Genomic DNA, 16,924 nt, shown 5'->3' with positions numbered 1-16,924 from the left:
GAGCCCGCAAGCCACAACTACTGAGCCTGTGTGCCACAACTACTGAAGCCTGCACACCTAGAGCCCATGGTCTGCAACAAGAGAAGCCACCCAGTGAGGAGCCTGCACATCGCAACGAAGAGTAGCCCCTGCTTGCCGCAACCAGAGAAGAGCCCGTGCGCAGCAACAAAGACCCAACGCAGCCAAAAATAAAATAAATTAATTAAAAAATATATATATATATAAGTGGAGATTGGGTCATGCTTCTATGTCCAGGAACTGTGTGAATATCTTAGCCAACAACCAACCCCATCCCTTGCTACAAAATGCTCAGACTCGTTAGTAATGTGATACTATTTTATATTTGTATAATCCTGTAAGTTTATAAATGTTTTCACTGGCAGTATTTCATTTGCTCTTCTCGACAACCAGATGCAGTAGTTGGTATTCCCTCTCTATCATCAGCCAAAAGACAGGGCCCAGAAAGGGGAAGTAACTTATATGGTTTACAGAGTAGCAGGAATCCAGGCCTTCTGACTCCAAGGCAGTGCTTTTCCTACTTTTTGTACCACAGATGCCTCTCGGTAGCTACAGGTTTGATTTTTCAGGAGGCTGAGAGGTGGCAGCAAATACTGCATAAAAACAGAGAGTAGCATGACTTTATGGTCTAAGTCCCTAAGGAAAGCAATGATTCTGGCTCATTTCCTGTAGTAGTTCCCTCGTGGTAGCCCTTGGTGGGGAGGGCGGTACAGGTACACATAGGGGACAGATTGGCCTCCCCAACAAACACAGATGCGTAAGCTCACGGTGCTACCATTCATAAGCCATTTGCTTTGGGTCAGGCACTTTAAAATATATTACCTCATTTAATCTTTAACAAAAACCTAAACCAGGCAGGCAGCTTCTCCTTGGGAAATAGGAAAGTGGAGGGTGGACCCCTGAGTCTCCAGTGTTTTTCCTGGCCTCAGTGACAACTGTTGAAGTCTCAGAAAGTCATTGAATTTGGAATTGTCCCCATTAACATTTAAGCTCATGAGACAACTACCACGGGTGACTCCAGACCTCAGCCCAAACCTGTATATTTGGGTCTTGCAGTCTGTCACTAGATTTTCTGACCAGCTACCTGCACCGGGCTGGCCCAAGTCACTTCATTAACCTTTTAGTAATACATTTATACAGTTGACTCTTTTGAAGCCCACTTACCGTGTTATAGCAGGGTTTTCTGTGTTGTTATATTCTCATCTTACAGATGAAGAATCTGAGCTTTGGAGAAATGAGTTAACTCGTTCAAGGTCAGAGAATAAATGGAAGAGTCAAGGGTCATGTTCTCTGAGCCCTGAGCCTGCACCATTTACAGTGTGCATCCTAAACCCACAGTCAGAGAGAGTGGAGAGGCTGTGGGGGTCCAGATACGTAGGGCATTAGTTTGGTTTTGTTTTTCAGAATTTATTTTTCAAAGACACGTCTTTCAGAGTTTTATGAACTAAAATTTGAACTGTGTTCAGAGGTGCTTCTCTCCAAATGTGTTTTAGAAATGTAGCACGAGGGTGAGCCCTCTCCTCCATTGCCATGGCAGTTTTGTATGACAGTTGTCACTGACCCTGGAAGATGTTTTGTAGCTGATTAGACGTAGCATTTCACATTGCACCCTCTTTGTCCTGAAAAGAAAATAGACCAGTAAGGCAACATGGTCAAGGGTGAGTTTCAGATTCAGCAGTGGCTGTTGAATTCCCTCAGACATTTGTGCTGATCCGTTGCTGCCCTGTCTCATCCACGAGCTCAAGTTTGGACCAAGTAGAGTTGAGGGGGTTACTTTCCCACTGGGAACAGCATCAACTTCTTCTGGCCCTGATCGTGGCTAGTCCATCATCCATGTTGTCCTTTTCTAGGCGTATCTGGGATTCCTATACTTGTGTTTTTATGTGCAGGTCTCAAGGGAATTTCTGTTATGAGCTATGCGTATCCGTGCGCTGTTTTCCACAAATATATGTGGTCTGTGAAAAGGGGCATTTCCCTGGGAGGGTGTAATTATTGAGCTCAGAGTTCCTTGTCTTGGGAAAGTGCTCCTCGCATGGGTTTTTGGTGTGGCCATGTCCACAGTCTGGACATCAGGCTCCGCCTGCCTGTATACGGGGTTTCTGCGTGAGGATCGTTTAGTCAGGTTACTGTCTTTTGTCTATGACTGTGGTAGTCATAAGAGAGGCAGCAAATGTCTCACCAGCTCAGTTTTTCTTGCCTCCCTCCTTCCCCAGAGGCAGTCTGGTCCGGAGACTGGGGCTAGTTGAAGGGTTTGCTTTTGTTCATCTCTGAGGCCCCTCTGCCTCTGAAACTCCATGTTTTTAGGAAATACATGCTCAGAACTGATCCTATACTTGTGACAATTACTAGGGTTTCCTAAATGTGCAGGTTGAGCCAATGAGTACCGTGCACCGTGGGAAGCCACTGCAGGTGTCCCCGTGCGTGGGGGACTTTCCCGGGGCTTGTTAGAGAGCGAGCCTCGCCCGTGTGACTCCCCTGACAGGTCAGTGGGGACCGGAGGGTTGGAAAAGGCTTCCTGAAAGAAATCAGCCCTGCTTTGGCCCTGTGAGATGCCATATTTGGAAGATGCCAAGGAGCAGAGGCAGGGGGCTTCTGAACCCCAACACTGGCTGAGGACAGGGGTGCTCCTGCATCCTGGCATTGTGGAGCCGTAACTTAGGCTGATGCTAGGGTGCCCTGCAGGGTGGGGTCCCCTCAGTAGATGCCAAATGATATAGTAGTTGTAGATTTCTTTTATCCTGAAGTTATCTAACAAACTCAGCCAGTCCAGAGCCAGAGTCCAGAGCCAGAACAGAAATGAGAAAGCCCTTAGACTTGGGATTGAAATCGACATCGGACTGCCGTACTGGAGCGGATATCACTTAGCCCGAGCAGAGCGCCTCACTCCGGAGCCGCAAAGCCCATTTTCTCTATTTATACCAAGGTTGAAGATGTACAAGAACAGAGGATCATTGCCTGAGGCAGCGAGGTTGACAGCAGCTAGGAATGACTTCGGTAGCCAGTAGTGAGAGAGAACATGGTGAAGAATGAGAAGAAACGGCTGTGAGTACCCAAGGTGACTGCAGCACGGGCACCGGGAGGAAGCCCGGCCGCCTAAGGGCTCTGACACCCCCCTCTGATGCATGCGAAGCACAGCGCAGTACCTCATTGGGGCTGGTGATCACCCTGACTCACCAACAAGACTTACGTCATATATTACAGTCTGCTGTCTTCCAAAAGGAGAAGAGGGGCTTCCCTGGTGGCGCAGTGGTTGAAAGTCCGCCTGCCGATGCAGGGGACACGGGTTCGTGCCCCGGTCTGGGAGGATCCCACATGCCGCGGAGCGGCTGGGCCCATGAGCCATGGCCGCTGAGCCTGCGCGTCCGGAGCCTGTGCTCCGCAACGGGAGAGGCCACGACAGTGAGAGGCCCGCATACAGCAAAAAAATTTTAAAAAGTTGAAGAAAGGCAGATTGGATTTTAATCCAAATCTCAACTTTTTTTTTTTTTTTTTTTCTTTTCAGCTCCTGTGTTAGCTTGTCAGCCTGTGGAGGCGGGCAGGTCCACAGCTGATTCTGGGGCTTTCTGGTGCCTCTCTGTTGAGATGGGGCTGAAGGAAGAAAACATCACCCGAGCCCTGCCCCTTGTTTGGTTTTCTGAGCAAAGGCTCCCGAGCCTGGGGAGGCTCCTGTCCAGTCCTTGAGCCCTCCCCAGGCCGCCCAGGGCTCTGGCATCATGCTGACTGTGGACTTGCCCAGTTTGGAGAGCAAGGCTCCTGCCAGAGCTGGGTGTGGACAGACACCCCTTCTCTGGGCAGCATGGTGGCTTTGGGGGTAGAGAGGTTGGGAAACAGGGCCGCCAGGCTCCGGTCCAGCCGTTCCCTCTCTGCCTTGCAGGCCCCGGCCGAGGTAGTGTGGTGCCCTGGGCCCCTCCTTGCGGGCTGGCTGAACAGAAAAGCCAAACCTCACAACCACAAGAGGGTTTGCTTTGAAGATGGGCCTGAGCATAACCTCTGAGTTGCCTTTTTAAGTTTTAAATCTTGATCAGGGAAATACTTCTCTGCTGGAATCCAGGCCCCTTGAGATGTGTCCATGTCAGCACGGGAGCCTGGGATGAAGTAGCCTACGTGCGGCAAGTCTGTGCACATGAACAGACCTCCTTCTGTGTAGAGGGGCTTCTCATCTCCAAGAAGCCCAGAGACTGGAAAAGCAGTGCCTGGGCAGGCGGGTGGAGGTGCGTAGGAGGGAGTGTTCGTGTGTGATCAGCGAGCAGGCAGAGGCCGCCGTCAGCCTCAGGATGGAGCAGGAGGTGGAGAAGCAGCACGTGCCCCGCCCGTGGGAGAATGTCACGGACACAGGGACAGAGCCGAGGCTGGCCATGCTGAGCCGGGGGTCCGCCGGGCAGGGTGTCTGTGGAAGCCAAGAGGACTTCTGCACAAAGATCTATGACACACAGACCTCAACTCGAGGGCCACTTCACTTCCTCAGGAAGCTGCTCTTATGCCTACCCAAGTTCTAGATGCTTAGAAGCCCCCCTCTGTGCTTCCTCAGCCCCTGTGTATTCCAGTTCGTGGTCACAGAGCTTCTGTTCCACATAACGCCGGCAAGGAGAAGCTCCTCCCACCCTATCTTTGCATTCCCAGAGCTTGGCTGACATAGGTTCTTAAATATGAGAGTGGTGAGTGGGCGACTGGAAGACTAAATGACTAGGGCTTTTGAATGTGAATTTGCTCTTAGGAATCTTATACTTCTGTTATTGGAAGTTGGTCTTCCCAGATTTCCCCAGCCCCGCATGAGTGTGCATATCTAGGTTGATACTAAGCCCCAACTGAATGCGGATCACGGATCGAGGCACTGTGGGGATATGAGTGAGAAAGCATTGCCATGACTCTGCTCTCAAGGAGGTTAGCTGATTGACTTCTAGATTGTTTTTCGACTCCATGTTAAACTCTGGGGGCACAGCTGCAAGGGGAGCTGAGGACTGGGTTGGCAGAGTGTCAAGCTGATGGGTTAGGGGCTGTCTTGTCTTGGTGTGAAGAACCCTGAGCCACTCGGAGAGCTGTAGAAGGCAGTGTGGTCATCCAGGAATTGAAGGCAGCCCTATCCTGGTGCCCAGGCTATTGTAAATAATCCATATAAGCTCACCTACTTAGCAGGAAACAGGAAGAAAAATATAAAGGGCAAGATCCAAATAACTATGTGGAGTTTAGCACACGGGTGGTTGGTGAACAGCTAAGAGACCTGGAGAGGTCGGTGCATACGTACACTGTCCTACAGTGGCCACACATCTGGGAGGAGGAACAGATTGGAGTTCCAGCTCTGCTGTTTGGTAGATGTGTCCTGTTTGCAGGTCATAGATTTTTGAGCCTTGGTTTTCTTCCCTTGAATGATTGTGAGGGTCAGATGAGATGAGGTATGTAACATCCCTGGCTGTGTTATGACAGGTCACTCTTTGAAGTGGTGAGTGTCCTGTATCTGTGCCCAAGAGCATGTTCTTTTGCGACCAATACTGAGTATGGGTGCCCCCTTCACCCACCCTGCTACCTCTTCTCTGCTCCTCTGCTGCTCTCAGAGGGGCCAAGCTGGTGACAGGTTAAAGATCGTAGGACACTGGCAAGTGGAGTCCTCTTCACACACCCCTGCGGAGGACTGGAAACAGCAACCCACGGAGCAGGAGGCCTTGTAGACCGAGAAAGAGTGAGGTCTCAACTGAGGCCTCAGGGGGCTCAGGGAAAAGGATCTTGTTTCCTCTGAAAGAGGGAGCTCTCGCTGGCCTGGGATGGATGGGATGAAGAGTAGGAATCAGGATTAACTAGTGTTTGCAGCCAGTATTTTTCCAGTGCACTTTGCCCCGTGTGGGTGTTGTTTTGACCTACAGAAAACTGAAAACCCTACATTCCTTCCATCAGGGGCGATGAGGTGTAGGTAGAAACGCTGCTCTAGGACCTGACAAACTTGAATCTACACTTCGTTGTTTCACTCAGTAGCTCTGCAGCCATCTGTAAGTCCTTGACCTTTTTGGGGTCCTCAATTTGCTCTTCCGTAAACTGAGAAAACGAGGAACGTTCTGTGTAGCCTAAGCAAATCTAAATTAGAAGGTATAACATTCCTTTCTCGCGTATTGGCTAGATGGGATGTGGCTAATGATGTAGCCTGGGAGAAGGCACAGAAGCCACTGAACGATGGGACCTAAGTTTCATCTTTAAATTCTTGTCCTGGAGACAAAAGATGTGGTGAAACCCAGGAGCCTTCTATGTGCGGTTATCCTTGGTGATCCGTTATTTTACCTGACTCCAAAAGAGGATTTTTTTCACATAGAACCTGCTTGGAAAAACTGCATTAATTTTGCCTTCTTTTCTCAGTATCCAGCGAGCAGCATTGGTGGTTCTGGAAAATTACTATAAAGATTTCACCATCTATAACCCCAACCTCCTAACAGCCTCCAAATTCCGAGCAGCCAAGCACATGGCCGGGCTGAAGGTCTACAACGTAGATGGTACGTGCCTTGAAGTGGTGTCTCTGGTGGGTGCAGGGAGCAGTTGGCCAACCCAGTACTTAGATTAAACTGTATGTTCCATTTGGTTCTGCCCCTCTCAGGGTCTGCCTTTATGGTACATTCTCATTTCAGAACAATTTTTCCTTTTTTCTTTTTCTTTCGTCTTTTCTTCCTTTCTTTCCTTTCCTTTTTTTTTTTTTTCTGACAAAGATATTTTTAGAGAAATGTTGATTGATCGTCTGCATATGTGGGAGATTCATTCATTTGAGGATTTTATGAAAACTACATGAAACAGGAGTGATGTGGGTTTCCTGCCTCCTGTTGTGAACATCTTACATTGAAAGCTCATAGGAAAAGGCTGCTTTTCAAAATTTGGATAAATTACCGAAGATTCAGCTACCCCAATCCATTAAGTCTATAATTCAGGCCTCTGGTGAGATTCTTACAGGCATTTGTCAGTCCTGGCTGAGAACCAGAGTTGAGTGGGTGGCTGGAGGCCGGAGGCCAGGCTGGGGACATCAGAGCTGTGTTTCGGGCTATCAGATGGTTAAGTGCAAGAAACAGGACACGGTGTCATTTCTTGCCAGGTACCTTGGGTCAGGGCAAGAGCTTTGCAAAGCCTAGAAGAGGATCATATTGTTAACAAGTCGAGTGATTTATAGGCGGTGTCAGTTTTAGTGACAATATCCTCCCCCTTTTTTTGTTTTTGGCTCTATGAGATGTGCAGTCGCTTGTGAATCCTAAAGAGTTGGTAAATTTCACAAATCTAGTGCAGAATCCCACTAACAAGCCAGGCCATTAAGTAGATGCTATGTAAGAAAGCGTACAGTCTGCCTCGTCCTTCTAAAAAGTTAAGGCAGTCATGGTCAGGGGAACGAGACCAGGAGTTCTAGGTGTGTATTAATAAACATGACATTTTGCAAGACCCCAAGCATGGGTATTTTCTGTAAAAGTTGTGGCTACCATGACCCTCCAGCACATGTGTGGTTAATGTCTCCGTGGCCATTGACTCTCTTTTTCCTCTGTCCTGTTCCCCCCATCCCTCTCATTCTCTCCCATTGTCTTGTCACTGAAATGAATGTTCCAGCTGCCCTTATGGCCAAAATGGAACTTTATGTAACAGATGGTAAGTAACATTTTCAGCACAGTCTGTGCTATTTTTGGCCAGCATTTTAATTGTCAAGCATTCTTCATCTCCTTCGGAGTTCTTTTTCCATTTCCACTCATCAAGTTGGGGTTTTGGGAGATATCCTTCTTCTTGTGAGCATTTTGAACGCAGAGCAGGGGTCCTGTTCACCCTTCTGGGAAGTTACTTTTGGGATTTGTGTATGTGCTTCACAGGGGATGGGCAGACGGTACTGACAGACTGTGGACTAGGTTTCTGCTCTGTTTCGCAGCCCCAAGGCATTAAAACTGTCCTTCCTCCATCATCCTTTCCCCCAAAGGCCCCAGTAATAACGCCACTGGTCAGTCCCGGGCAATGATCGCCGCAGCTGCTCGGCGCAGGGACTCGAGCCACAACGAGTTGTATTATGAGGAGGCGGAACATGAACGGCGGGTGAAGAAGCGGAGAGCAAGGTACACTGCCCACCCCCCAACACTAGCATGCCTGTAACACACTTTTCTTTTGAATGGCATACTAACACTCTTTTTCAAAAATTTATTTTATCGAAGTGTAGTCGATTTACAATGTGTTCATTTCTACTATAGAGCAAAGTGACTCAGTTATACATATACATACATTCTTTTTCGTATTCTTTTCCATTATGGTTTATTACAGGATATTGAATACAGTTCCCTGTGCTATACAGTAGGATCTTGTTGTTTATCCATCTTATGTATATAACAGCTTGCATCTGCTAATCCCAAACTCCCACTCCTTCCCTCCCCCAACCCCCTCCCCCTTGGCAACCCACAGTCTGTTCTCTGTAAGACTTTTTTTTTAACCAGAATGAAATTTCAGTTTATAAACATGACCTGCTTGGGCCTTTGGAGGGAATCTTGCTCCAGTGTTTCTCAAACTTTAGCATTCAAAAGCATCACCAGGAGGACTTGTTAAAACACAGATCTCAGCTTCTGGGCCCTACCGGCAACGGATACTTAACTTTTCAGAAGGTCTGGAGTGGGGCCCACCCAAGAATTTGCATTTCTTTAAAATTCCCAACTGATGATGAAGCTGCTGGCCGGCAGCCCGCACTTTGAGTGGCCCGCCCTATAGCCCCAGGCTCTTGCTGATTTTCAAGATCGGATCACATTCGCCGAAGTGGACAGAGATGGTTTTCATCCTGTGTGCCGGGCCCCTTCCTTCTTTTCTCCCAGGGGCTGCTGGTATGGGCGGCTGGATCCGGGGATACAGCTCTGGCTCTCTGTAAGGCTGCTTCCGCACCACCAGCCACCTCTCAGTGCAAGCAGAGCCTTTTGTAGCCAGAGTCTGAGGGGCCTTAAAACTCTTTTCATCTAACCCTTCATTGTAAAGATGAAAGGGACTGAACTGAGTCTCCCGAGTAAATTAGTGGCAGAATTGAGAACAGAAGTCATCTCCAACCCCCAGCCTCCTTCCTCCTCACCCTGGAGCCCCCATTCCACGTATTATTTTTGCCTTTGCCTTCCTTTCCCCTTCCCTCCTCTCCCAACCATCTGGAGTGTCAGCTAAGGACTGGAGCCTTGGGTGAGCTGGTGGCAGACTGGGAGGAGTCATCCCACATTCAGTGTGACTCTGTTCTCAAGCCCTGCACCACGGTCCTGACTGCTGCGTTTCATCGCCTGCAGGCTGGTGGTTGCAGTGGAGGAGGCCTTCGTCCACATCCAGCGTCTCCAGGCTGAGGAGCAGCAGAAAGCCCCAGGGGAGGTGATGGACCCCAGGGAGGCCGCCCAGGCCATCTTCCCCTCCATGGCCCGGGCTCTGCAGAAGTACCTGCGCACCACCCGGCAGCAGCACTACCACAGCATGGAAAGCATCCTGCAGCACCTGGCCTTCTGCATCACCAACAGCATGACCCCAAAGGTGCGACTTGTCACCGAGCTTGGAAAGTCCCATTTTAGGGTATTACCAGGAATGATAAAATCAAAGGCTTCTCTAAAGCACCAACTAATAAGAATTAATGATTCTCACTTATTTTATGTTGTTTTGATACCGTCGTTTTTAAAATGTGCCTTTGAAGGCCTCTAGATTCAAGCAGAGGAAAGACTTTCACTTAGAGACAGTCCAGGTAGTAGTTCAGGTTACTCTGCGGATTCTGGGGCCAAGTTGACTCACTCTAACCTGGCACCTCCACCAACTAGTGGGAAACCTTGGGCCAAGAGCCTAATGGCTCTGTGCCTCAGTTTGCTAGTCTGTAAATTGGGGATAATACTAATATCTACCTCATTGGGTTGTCATGAGAACTAAGAGAGTCCATTCTTATGAAGTGCTTAAAACAGCGTCTGTCATAATATAAGGACCAAATAAATAGCCATTATTATCAACCATAGAAAACGTGCCATCACTTTGGTGTTTTGGCTCTTAGGGGGTTAGTTTTACTGAATGCTCTCTGGGATTATGACATGAGCACACTTTTGGGGCTGTTACAAGAAACAACCATGCATCTAATAGAGGGCTATGGCCAAGGAGGCAAAGTAGAGGAAGGGTTCAGCAAAGGACCTCTCTTCAGACAGAAGTGGGTTCAGATCCTGGCTCCACCACCTAATTGGTTTGTGACTTGGCCTAAGTTACTCTTCACTTGTTTCCTCTTTTATAAAATGGGGATAATAGTAGTATCTACCTGATAGGATTGTTGTATGAGAATTATATTAAATATGGCAGCATGACATGTAAATCATGAGGTAGAAAGTAAATGAGCTTGCATATAGTACACAGATAACACACGGTAGTGATATTATTAGTATAAGGACCTGTGTTCATACATTGCCTTGTAATATACAACTGCTGGTTGCATTGTCACTAACCAGTAACGATCCTTAGAAAAGCAATATGGAAATATTCATTAAGAAGCCATAATGTTTCCCATATTCTTTGACTCACTAATCCCTCTCCTAGAAAAAGTACTCAGCACAGTCAGCTATACTCATGAATATATATGCACGTGATTTTTGCAAAATAATCTGTATTAACTCCAAACTGGAGTTAAAAATAGAACAGTGGCTTACATAGTACACTATTTCACCTGTTAAAACATGGAAGAATCTTTGTTAGAATATTAAGTTACAAAAAACAGAACGCAAAAAGCTTTGAACACTGTGGTTACAAGTGAGTACAATATGTCTGCATGTGCAAAGTGATAGCTCGTACCACATAGAATGGAAGTGGTGGTTTTCCTTTTTCAAGGTTTTTTTCTTTTTTTTTACGTTTCCTGGTTGCTTTCTTTTTCATTTAAAAAAAGTATACTTTTCTGAATTAAAACTAATAATCTTTGTATAAAAGTCCGAACATTAAAGTATAATGTACAAAGCGAAGTTTTCATTCCCCTAACCCAGACAGTTCTTACTGATATAAAGAGTAGGGGTATATTCGTTCAGGTGTTTGTGGGTGTGTGTGTTTAAAGCAGAAATGGATAAAAGAAAGAAGAACGGAAATGGGATCTCATACCATATAAGTAAAGTTTGGACACTTGCTTTTTCCACTTAAAGCTGTCTCTTGGCTATATTTCCATGTCAGTACTTCGCAATCTCCGTTATACAGATCTGACTCATTCCCTGTAATAGCCGCGTCTTATTCCACTGAATACCATGGTTTGTTTAATGGATTGCCTACTGAGGCACATTTAGATTAAGATCTTTCATTAGTCTAAACCAGGGGTTGGTGGTTTTTGTTAATCGAGTTTTATTGGGACACAGCTACACCCTTTTGTTTACAGCTTGTCTACGGCTGCTTTCTCTCTACTACAGCAGGGTTGAGTAGTTGTGACAGTGTGTGCCTTTGCAACACCAAAACTATTTATATTTAAAGAAAAGTTTGCCAATCCCTGGTCTAAACAGTGTTGCAGTGAATATCTCTTTTTTACATATGTGTTTGTACGTTTATGCAAGTATTTCTGAAGGATAAATTTCTAGTAGAGGAACAGCTGGATCAAAGGTACAGATCCTGCCAAATTGTCCTTCTAAGGGGTGTTACTGTTTCACACTTTTGCCTTTAGGATATGAGACCGTTTATTTCCCCCTTACCCTTGCCAGCATTGGGTGTTATCATTCTTTTTGATCATTGCCCATCTAAGAGGAGGGAAATAGATTTTTATTATTTGAAGTCATATTTAACTATTAATGTGATAGAACATCTTTTCATATCTTAATTTTATATTCTTTTATAAATTGTCTTATTAATTTCATTTATCTAACTATTGAGCTGTTTCTTTTCCTTATGATTCATAAGAGTTGTATTTTTTTTTTTTTTTTTTTTGGCCATGCCTCGTGGCTTGCAGGGTCTTAATTCCCCAATCAGGGATTGAACCTGGGCCCCAGCAGTGAAAGCGCTGAGTCCTAACCATTGGGCCGCCAGGAATTGCCCACATAGGAGTTATTTTTATATGAGTGAGTGTTGTGGTAGAGGCACAACTCTCCCTTCTGCCTTAGAATATATGCTTATAGATGAGAAATAATGTACCTGGCAGCAGCAGTGAGGTGTGGTTGGAGGATACCACTTAGAAACCATCTGTGACCTGTGTTTAGGACCAGAATGTTTTATCCTAATATTTTCTATCTGGATCCCTGGTTCATTCTTTCTTCTTCTTTCTCAAAGCTAAATCGATGTATTTATTGATGTAACACACACGCTGTTGAGCCCCCCAGCATATGCCAGGCACATGGAAAATCCGAATTTAAAAAGTAGTTCCTGGGCTCCCCTGGTGGCGCAGTGATTGAGAGTCCGCCTGCCGATGCAGGGGACACGGGTTCGTGCCCCGGTCCGGGAAGATCCCACATGCCACGGAGCGGCTGGGCCCGTGAGCCATGGCCCTGAGCCTGCGCGTCCGGAGCCTGTGCTCCGCAACGGGAGAGGCCACAGCTGTGAGAGGCCCGCGTACCGCAAAAAAAAAAAAAAAAAAAAAATAGTTCCTGCCTTCCAGGAGAGTATAGTTTAGTATAGGCCTCAGACAAGCAAGTTGGCAGTAATTGTTCAGAAAGTAAAATGTCACACGGGAGTCATGCCATGATTAGAGGCCCTTAAAGGAGGACATGTTCGCCTGTCTGAGAGGTTCAGGGAGTGGTGTGAGAAGATTTAAAGGGCCAGGAGGAGTTTGCTGAAGGACGACATCCAGCAGGAGGAACAGCACATGTCGAGGGGAATGTCGAGGAACCCACGGAGCTCAGCCCTGCTAGAGCCGAGAGAGAGGGAGGTGGACGTGGGGCCCGGCTATCCCCCGGACTTGCCACGCGCACACCCCATCCCCCATAAAACAGCCTTGCACCGTGAGACGGTTAGAGTCAACGACTTCGTCCTCACAGCAGCCCTGTGCTTTAGCGCTGTCATCTCCTCCACCCGCAGAGAGGTTAAGCGGCTCATCCAGAGGCACACAGCAGCAAGGGCAGAGCATGCGTTTTTGTGTGTGCAGGTATATCCCTGTATTTCTTCTGCTTACATTCCCAGAGTGCTTTTCCGTGCTTGGCACTTGCCCCGAGGAGCTCTCGGGATGAGAGGAGGCCGACCTATGAACAGGTGCAAGCCGTGGCCTGGGCCATGGGACCCAGGCCCTTAGAGGCGGCTGGTGCCTCAGCCACGGCTTCTGGGCAGACGTGGGTACCAGCCACCCTGCCTTCCTCGCCTCTCTGCTTACCACCGTTGGCACCCTCTGGTTGGAGAGTGAGAAAGTAGGGGAGCCTTCCCTCCCCAGCAGGGACTCCGTGGGGCAGTCCTGATGGAATTGGGTGTGATCTGCGGGCCCATCCTGGTTTGTTGGGAGGACATGTTTTCCCAGGAGTGAGAGCATGCAGCCCCCAGCAGCACCGCCTGGAGCGGGTGCTCCCTCCCTAATAGCATCTCCGCTTGTCCTTGCAGGCCTTCCTCGAGCGGTACCTCAGCACGGGTCCCACGCTGCAATACGACCGGGAGCGCTGGCTCGCCATGCAGTGGCGGCTCGTCAGTGATGAGGCCGTGACCAGCGGGCTGCGGGATGGACTCGTTTTTGTCCTCAAATGCTTGGACTTCAGCCTCGTAGTCAATGTGAAGAAAATTCCGTTCATCATGCTCTCGGAAGAGTTCATAGACCCCAAGTCTCACAAATTTGTCCTTCGCTTACAGTCTGAGACGTCAGTTTAAAAGTTCTATATTTGTGGCTTTATTAAAAAAAAAAAAAGAATATATAGAGAGATATATATGTATACCAGAGGGGCATCTTTGTTTTTATTATTCTTCATTGCTGACTGAACTGGCAGATGAGAGACCAGGGTCCTTTGACCATCTGCACTTTATTTGGAAGGAAGCAGAAGATGTCCGTCCTGGAAAAAAGTGACTGATGACATCTGACTTGGGGATAGGACGTCTCTCGAGAAGCCGTTCCCTGGCGTTTCTGTGACAGCTGCAAACCAAAGCGGAGCTGGAGGTTCTTGGGAACCTCGCCTTACGACTCGTCCCTGCCTTTCGTCCAGCACCCAGCCCTGCCCTGGCTTCTGGCCATCCCACTCGTGGGCCTCTGGGGACGCGTCTTTGTCCTGTTTCAGGGAACCAGACAGGACATGTCCACACGTGTTTGTATATGTAAACATCCGGCACCATGGGAGCCACGGGCCATTCACGAAACGCCTGCCTTCGTCTTTGTTCTCTGTTGCCTTAGGTTCTGCAGAGAAAGATCACAACGACAAACGTGCACTGTCAGTTTACAGCTCTTAATGATTTTATTTTTTTCCCCAAAGAGAGAATCTACCTGCCCCGGTTTTGACCTGCTTGCCTACCAGCTTGAGCAGGTAGCTCTTTCCTAACCCAGTGATGGCCTACCTGACCCCGCTCCGTCCCACCCCCACCCTCCCAAAACACACCACACCCTACCTGGCCGGCAGCCCCGGGCCAGGGAGCCCAGCCTTCAGAGCCGCCCAGGACCTGGCTCTTCACGTGTGCCCTCGGGCTCCATGCACAGCCTCAGGTCCGCCCCACGGATTGTTTGTTTACGTAGGGAAGGGTGAAGTACCCCCCAGGGAGGTCCCAGGGAGGGCATGCCAGCTAGGATGTCCCTTTCAGGCTGCGGCAGGAGCCCCTCCCCCCACTGCTCCACACCCACCAGGGGGAGACCCACGCTGTGACTCAGGGACTGGCAAGTTCAGCTCAGAGCCTCCATTTCCCTGGAGGTACGTCCTCACAAAGCTCTATAGCAAGCTGTCCTGCCAAGGGACAACTGCGGCGTCCAGCCCCTGACTCTGACCACCGTCACTGTGCGCTCATCACCTCCGCCCCTTACCACCCGTGCAGGGGCTCCTTTAGGCCCTGGTGCTAAATCACTCGTAGTTGGCAGTAAAGTGAGGAGAGGGAATGGGCAAGCTGCAGCATCTGGGGAAAGGAAAGGAGGGAGCCGAGCTTGCGATCCAGAATGATGCCAGCCTGGTCTGTTTCTTAGATGGTTTCAGTGGGCTTGCCTGGGCCCGGGCCCAGGGGAGCAGCCAGGCCGGGCGAGCGGAGGCACCAACGGGCAGAGCCCTGCAGCGGCCTTCAGTTCCTCCATCTGCCTTCCTGTATCCACAGCAAACCTTTGCAAAGTGTTCACTCTCGCTTTTCCCCAGTGTTTAGGGTAACCAGTCACCTTGCTATAGCCAAGGATGACACTGTCACATGCTCTTTGTGTATGTGTTCGCATGTACCCTTTCTGGCTTATGCATTCCACACATGGTGCAGTGTTTGTTATTACCGTCTTAAACCAAAATTGGCTTTTGATGTTTGTCACACACCTGTACCTGAAAAAGTAAACAGCGTCCTTGAATCCACAGCCTTCAGGTCAACAAGAAGATGTGTTAGAAAAGCAGGAAGGAGAAACCAGTCGGTATGGTGTGAAGCCAAGACATACTCTTTAACTACATGGTTTCCGTTTATGAAAAACGCATACCATGTAACCATGGTGCTTTTGTTCTTCTTAGTTTTGCCTTTAGGTCCCTTCAAGCCGGACATTCCTTTTGATGTCTTTCTCAGGAATATATTTTGGGAGACTGGGCAAGGGATGGTGAATGTATAAGAGACTTTGGCTGCATAAAGGTTATACTGTCCCAGACTAAATGTATCAGAGGCTGCTGCATCAGAAACGCAGCAATAGAAGTACCGCATGTGTATATTCATATGGTTAATAATGACACTATCCATCAGCATTCTAAAAAACTGTGCTTACAACCCTGTCTTCAATTACCAGTCCAGAAGGGGTTAAGTTGGATTCATGGCTTTGGTGCCTGCCTTCCCAGCAGGGTGAAGAAAGGTTTAAATTAAGGAATTTCTTTTCTCTCTCTCCCAGTCTTTGCATAGGAGAATGTCAGACTTTGTGAAATTATTGTTTCTGTTTTAAATTGAATATTGATTTTTTTACACTGACTTTGTATTGAGTCCTTTTCGAAAGAACAACGTAATAAAATGCAGGATCTTCGTATCAAGGCTTTGCACTTGCAAACTCTTAATAGCTTGAGTTACTGGTGCAGTGGGAACAATGTAAATGGCATTTTTTGAAAAATGTAAGTTTTCAGAAAAGCTGTATCATACAATCGAACACAGTCCTTTTCAGTTCTTGCAGTCAATAAGCTCTTCTTTTGAAAAGGAGTAAACTGTGCCCTGGGCTAGTAGAATTAGAAGATAAGTTCACATTACAGGATAGAAGATTTTGTTTGCCTGAAATGTTTATAGATGTTCTATAACTTTCAACCTGTTATTAAAATGTGAACGTTAAACAGTAAGGAGTAGAAAAACTTAATGAGGAGTATTTGTCTGAGGTTGTTCTCTTCCCTGGTGATGTTTTAACCAGTAGTTTCTGTTCTTAAGTGTGTACTTTTGAAGATAATGACAATTTCTAATCGTCCATGAACTAAACATTGAAGTCTGCATTCTTAGAGCTGGAAGGGATTTTAAGGTTTTGTGATCGATCCATCCTTTGCATTATCAGTTAAGTCAGAACGTGTAACGGTTTTGCGAAAGTTTTTAAAGTAAGCCCTGGAGAAAATGCTTGACCATTTTTTGCCCAGCTGTCATCATCTCCCTTCCTTCCTCTCTGTCCTCTGTCTACGCACAGGACAAATTCTGTACAGCCAATGGATAGAGGAAAGTGGCCGCAGTATATGTGTATGTGTGTGCTGTGCTGCGGCTCATTGCCAGAGCTCGGACCTCCTTTGCAGTGGGGAGATGGTGGCTGTTCGGGTGTGTATTGGGTGGGCATGAGGTGCTCTGCTGTCTTCACCATAGTTGGTGGTAGTCGAGTACTCTCTTTCTTGTGTCTCCTGGTCACTTTGGTGTGCATGTATATAGATAAGGCTGTAGCCCTGTGGGA

At 47.7% G+C, this 16,924-nt stretch overlaps 1 protein-coding gene across 3 annotated transcripts in view; it reads left to right on the top strand.

Annotated features, from left to right (window-relative positions):
- VANGL1 (VANGL planar cell polarity protein 1) overlaps positions 1–16,041 on the top strand; it is a 56,306-nt gene extending 40,265 nt beyond the window's left edge. For all 3 annotated transcript variants that reach the window (XM_049710368.1, XM_049710372.1, XM_004263234.3), the window contains 4 exons: positions 6,358–6,491; positions 7,937–8,069; positions 9,261–9,495; positions 13,477–16,041. In XM_049710368.1, the coding sequence (XP_049566325.1) occupies positions 6,358–6,491; positions 7,937–8,069; positions 9,261–9,495; positions 13,477–13,737 (763 nt within the window). In that variant the 3' untranslated portion in view covers positions 13,738–16,041. The remainder of the gene's footprint in view (positions 1–6,357; positions 6,492–7,936; positions 8,070–9,260; positions 9,496–13,476) is intronic.
- The last annotated feature ends 883 nt before the right edge of the window (positions 16,042–16,924 follow it).

This window comes from Orcinus orca, chromosome 1 (assembly GCF_937001465.1).
Source record: "Orcinus orca chromosome 1, mOrcOrc1.1, whole genome shotgun sequence".
NCBI lineage: Eukaryota > Metazoa > Chordata > Mammalia > Artiodactyla > Delphinidae > Orcinus > Orcinus orca.
This window is presented reverse-complemented; position numbering and strand designations above follow the sequence as displayed.